The 6,000-nt window shown below is 34.8% G+C and overlaps 1 protein-coding gene across 5 annotated transcripts in view; it reads left to right on the top strand.

Moving 5' to 3' along the window:
• The first annotated feature begins 1,353 nt into the window (after window positions 1-1,353).
• CEP43 (centrosomal protein 43) overlaps window positions 1,354-6,000 on the top strand; it is a 93,064-nt gene continuing 88,417 nt past the window's right edge. For all 5 annotated transcript variants that reach the window (XM_053711107.1, XM_053711105.1, XM_053711108.1 and 2 more), the window contains exons 1-4: window positions 1,354-1,483; window positions 2,371-2,482; window positions 4,612-4,665; window positions 5,228-5,282. In XM_053711107.1, coding sequence (XP_053567082.1) covers window positions 2,399-2,482; window positions 4,612-4,665; window positions 5,228-5,282 — 193 coding nt within the window. In that variant the 5' untranslated portion in view covers window positions 1,354-1,483; window positions 2,371-2,398. The remainder of the gene's footprint in view (window positions 1,484-2,370; window positions 2,483-4,611; window positions 4,666-5,227; window positions 5,283-6,000) is intronic.

Below are 6,000 nucleotides of genomic sequence, written 5' to 3'. Positions count from 1 at the left end.
GGAAATATACTGATTAACCTGAATCATGGCAAATATAAGTACAAACATTATATTTAGAACGTTACATAAAGTGCCAAACCATAGCTGAGAGTGTCTTAAATAAAAGAAAACATACTTACCCCAGGACACTCATCTACATGTAGTAGAAAGCCAAACCAGTACTGAAACAAGAATCAGTAGAGGAAATGGTATATATAAGAGTATATCGTCGATCTGAAAAGGGAGGTAAGAGATGAATCTCTACGACCGATAACAGAGAACCTATGAAATAGACCCCGTAGAAGGAGATCATTGAATTCAAATAGGCAATACTCTCCTCACATCCCTCTGACATTCACTGCACGCTGAGAGGAAAACCGGGCTCCAACCTGCTGCGGAGCGCATATCAACGTAGAATCTAGCACAAACTTACTTCACCACCTCCATAGGAGGCAAAGTTTGTAAAACTGAATTGTGGGTGTGGTGAGGGGTGTATTTATAGGCATTTTAAGGTTTGGGAAACTTTGCCCCTCCTGGTAGGATTGTATATCCCATACGTCACTAGCTCATGGACTCTTGCCAATTACATAAAAGAAATTATAAGATATGATGAAAATAATGGTATCTATAGAAAGTCCATTTAATGGCGAGAAAAACAGTATATAATATGTGTGGGTACAGTAAATGAGTAAGAGGAAAATTACAGCTAAACACAAACACAGCAGAAATGTAAAAATAGCCTTGGTCCCAAACGGACAAAAAATGGAAAAGTGCTGTGGTCGTTAAAGGTTTAAGGTGGACGCGGCAGGCTTTAGCCTAGGACTGAGTCTCAATATTCCCCTTTTATTAATGCATATTAATTAGTATGACTTGCCAGATGTGTTTACTGTCATCTTTTCCTTTGTCACTATCATTCACATTTACTTTTTTAAATCCATTGACATAATGAAATAATGTTTTTATTTATTTAATCAATCCTCTCAAAGCATTTCTTTTTTTAAGTAGAAATCACACTATTCAAAATTATTTGATGAGGTTAATTTAAAAATGAAATGTGCGTTTCCTGTATTTCTGCAATTATCAGTGGATAAAAGAACAATATATTTTATTAATTATATTCACGGGTCCAAAAAAAACAACCCAAAACGTAACTAAACATATATATAGTGCAAAATAGTCAGAAACTGGCAGATTATGTGATAAAATCTGTTAAGCACCCTAAGGTTTATTCATACATTTCCATGGAAACTCAAATTCTCAACAACCCTAAATCCCAACTATTTTCCGTTCTCAACCGTCTGTCAACTATGGTCGCTAAGCAACACAGGAGCTGTGACATTTTGCACGTCACTTCCGGAAGAGAAACATAGTGAGCATGCGCTTACCTCTGTTTGAAGCCGGTTTTGGATCGCTGGAGAGAGGGCAATAGTGCTGCAGTTTCACCATTCACAGAACGTCACCTGCTGGGGGGACAACGTTCGATCAGTGGTCTTGATTTTTACAGGTGTGTAACTTGCACAGATTGGGTGCTTTAGTGAGCTCGTTGCTGGAAATATCACGGGGATGGTTGTAAACTTGCAATAACTAGTGGATTGTAACTTAATTACTCAAACACGAAGCTATCAGAGGCCCAGTCTGGTGTTACTTAGTAATACCTGTCATTCATGTAACAATAATTGAGAGAGCCAGAAGTTAATTTAAAAGAAGAGACTACATTTGAATATTCTACATTAATAACACAATTGAAAGGAATAAATATCCCTCTCAATTGTCACTTGCAATATTTTAAACAGCTCATGTGTTAACCTATATTAGACATGTGGCCTGAACCTAATTTCTTTGTGTGTTATTATTTGTAGAATACAAGTATGTTTTATATATCTAGAGAATTTTGTTCCAACAATCTGCTTTAGCATTAGCATTATTATTATTAATAATTGTAAATATATATTTGTGTGCATAATAGAGAGCAACATTTATGATTGAATTCAACTGTAAATATTTGAGGGTAGAGAGTGCATGAATCACATCTAAAACGGATTTGCATACATTCTAAATAAAAATGACAGAAAACGATATTCAGTTGCTCAAATTTTTATGTTTACAGTAAAAAAAAATTCTTGTCTTCTATTTAAAGGGACACATTTGAGTCTGTAACTTTTTCATTAGAATGTCCCTTTTTAAAGTACCAAGTGCCTTTATTTTAAATGTCTGTTTAGGCAGATTATTCCCAGTTCAGGCGCAAGTGCAGTGCACTTTATATTGTCTGGTGGAGATGGGCATCTTTTTCAGTAGCAAATGCTAATTTTATGTGTGTGTTGTAATTTGATGTTTCATTGAGTGTTTAATTAATAAGGTTTTTTAGTATTATCTCTGTGTGATATTTTTCAGAATAATTAAGCAGTTGTAGTAGAAGAAAATGTCTGCAGCAGATGAAGACACTGAACTGAGGGATCTTCTGATTCAGACACTGGAAAATAATGGTGTCCTCAACAAAATCAAGGTATTTTTTATATATATATATATATATATATATATATATATATATATATATATATATATATATATATATATATATATATATATATATAAATATATTCCATATCCTGAGGTTTCTCTTTGAGGAAAGTGCAAAAGAAACCCCCCCCCCCAGTTAATTTATTTAACATTGAAGGGACAGTCTAGACCCAATACATAATTTTGATTACTTATTTGTTATATACTAGAGAAGCAGCCTGCAACTGGTCCCACATCTATAAGCTTGTAAGAAGTTCATGAAACATTTAAAGGGATATAATACTCATATGCTAAATCACTTAAAAAATTGATGCAGCATAACTGTAAAAAGCCGAAGAAAATATCACCTGAACATCTCTATGTAAAAAGGAAGATATTTTACCTCAAAATGTCTTCAGCTCACCAGAATAATTGCTATGTAAACAGTTATACTTCAGCTGCTGTCCAGCTGCAAGTTTAAAATAAATAAATAACCAATCAGCAGTGCTGAGGTAATGCTTTGTCTTTGCTGTGATCTCATGAAATTTCACTTAAATCTCATGAGATTTCATAGAACTTAGTTAAACTGAATAGGAAAATAGGATGACTGTGTCTCCACATGCCATATGTACACTCCCTTGCAAGTCCTAGGACAAGCATCCTGACTGGTTGCTTAAAGTCTCTTTACAGTGGGGTCTGAATATTTAGAAAATTTGAGGTAAAATATTTTTATTTTTTACATAGAGATGTTCAGTTGATATTTTCTAGTCACCTTTTTACAGCTGTGCTGCATTACTTTTAAGTGCTTCAACATTTGAGTATCATGTCCCTTCAAATATTCATTGTTTAAAGGGACAGTCAACACTTACTTTAACATGTTTTTATATTGAAAATAACAAAACGGAGGTCCGCCTACACTATACCCCTCCTGCCTTGCCGCCTTGCTTCTGTCCTAATCAGCGGCGCTAACTACTCTAATACCCGGTAAATATGGATGCCAGACTCCCCCCACCATTACGTAGCTGCCTTCTTCTTCAACTGATAAGCAAATCAGAATCCAGTCCTCGGACTGAAATTGCACGCGCTTGCAATTTCTGTCCGATGCCTGGATTCTGATTTGCTTATAAGTTGAAGAAGAAGGCAGCTACGTAATGGTGGGGGGAGTCCGGCATCCATATTTACTGGGTATTAGAGTAGTTAGCGCCGCTGATTAGGACAGAAGCAAGGCGGCAAGGCAGGAGGGGTATAGTGTAGGCGGACCTCCGTTTTGTTATTTTCAATATAAAAACATGTTAAAGTAAGTGTTGACTGTCCCTTTAAGAGCTGAAAATGTCCAGCCAACTCAGCCAACCTATTCCATGTATATTTGGTATGTTAAGTTTCTCCTATCACGGCTAATTCTTAAATATGTTTTCCTACTTGCACATACTGATTTGTGTATGTGCCATTTGAAATAGCTAACCGAAAAATATTAAATGTGCACCGTTAAACTGTCTTACATGAAAAGGCTAATTGGACAGAAAGAAAAATGTTGGCGGAACTTGGTGGCAATTTTCGGCTGCTAACAAACGATCATTATTTAAAAGTTTAATGTACTTCTTACAAGCTTTTAGATGCAGAACCTGTCCAAGATGCTTGTCTGGTATGTAACAATAAGTAGTAAAGAATAAGTATTGGGTCTAGACTTTCCTTTTTAAGCTTTTAGAATGATTTTTAAAATATTGGTAACATTTTCACCTATTCTTTAAAAAAAGAAAGCTAACTATACCACTTCCAATATAGTTATAAAAAAATCTACTTAAACATTGTAAAACATTTTCTCTGAATATAGGCGTCCAACCAGGGTGCACTCAGAAAATGTCAAAGGCACTTACTAGGATTTCCTCATCACTGTTCAATTTAATGTTTTCACACCTGTTTTCAGATATCCGTGCCTAGTGAGTGCCCCCTGATATACATACTTTTTATTTATTTATTTATACATATAAAATCTGTTTATACTAGTAAACCATGGTTCTATTTTTCTACCTATCTGTGGGTGTATATGTATGTTCATAATAGGTGTGTGTGTTATTTTCTACTTATAGTAACATTTTTAAATAATATATATATATTTTTTTTTACTTTGTTCTTCAGGCAGAACTACGTGCGTCTGTGTTTCTGGCCCTGGAAGAACAAGACAAAGCAGAGGTAAATGTAAAGGAATTGATAAAAAAAAAAGTAGTTTCTATTGCTTAGAGACATTTTACAGATAACTAAAAATAACCTCAAGGTTGATTGAATTCTAAAAAATGTTTTGCAATTTTCTGAGTTCAATAAACCCACTGTTCTCGAAGATTGTTATGCACCCACAAATTGTGGTATATATCCATGAGGAAGCTGACCAAATTAAGACACAACAGGAGAGTTTTGGTTAAAACGCAAACTTACAGCCATTTCTGGTGAAACCTATTTTTGTCCATTTATGTTACCAGATTGGTCTGATCCAAAAGTAAAGGCCAGCCCCAAAATACCATGTAATCTACAAATCAGATATAGGTAACCCCAGATGTACGGGTCACACCCATAAGATTCATCTATGCACATCTAGTCAATGAGCAAGAAAACCTCCCCTCCTACTTTTCTTCAGAGAAAATATTCTATGACTTTTGATGAATTGTTGTAAATGTTTTCACTGATTTCTGAAAGGCCCTATTGATGTGTAAGCAAGATTACATTTTGTTATATATATATATTTTATTTTGTCTTACAGAACAAAACTCCACTTGTTAATGAGAGCCTCAAGAAATTCCTAAACACAAGAGATGGTAATGCATTTTGATCGTCCATACAATAACTATCTACTTATTGTGTAATTATGATTCAATTGTGAATAAGAAATGAAAAGGAACCCTTTTGTTTGTGACAAAGCATCTTACTGATAGCTTTTCCTCACACTACATAGTGAATAACTGTTTGGGCAACATGCCGCCTCCTCTCTTTCTCTTTTTATCCCTACCAGTTTCTTACATTACTTACAACTAGGGCAACAGGATTTGAAGGAGTGGGGGGGTAACACGTTTTGATGGGTAGTTTTATTACATGATGCCTTCTCACTCTTATGTTCTCCAAATCCTTTATTTGTTAAAGGGACCTGAAACAGTTTCAGCAACCATATCTTATTTGCGCTGACATCAATTGCACATCAAGATAAAATGCACACAACATCAAAATATGTTCATTTTAACACCTATTTATTTTTCTTTGGTAGCAGGCTTCATAGCTTCAGGTAATAGACCTGGGGTCTGTACAGGAACAGGTGGGTGCTAAAAAGTGCACACAGAATAGGTGCTCAGTCAAGCACCATATTGGGCAATTTTTTATTTCAGCTCATTTAAAATTCAAGTATGACTTAAATAAATATTTTTTTTATCAGCTTTACATTAAAAATATATTTATTGCCTTCTGCCTTACGGTATTATATAAATGTGTGTGTATGGTGGTCATTGGAATGAAACACCTTTCAATAGAGGTGGTAGATTTTGT

Source organism: Bombina bombina, chromosome 4 (genome assembly GCF_027579735.1).
Source record: "Bombina bombina isolate aBomBom1 chromosome 4, aBomBom1.pri, whole genome shotgun sequence".
Taxonomy (NCBI): Eukaryota; Metazoa; Chordata; class Amphibia; order Anura; family Bombinatoridae; genus Bombina; species Bombina bombina.
Note: the sequence above shows the minus strand (reverse complement) of the source record. Positions and strands in the feature narration are given on the sequence as shown.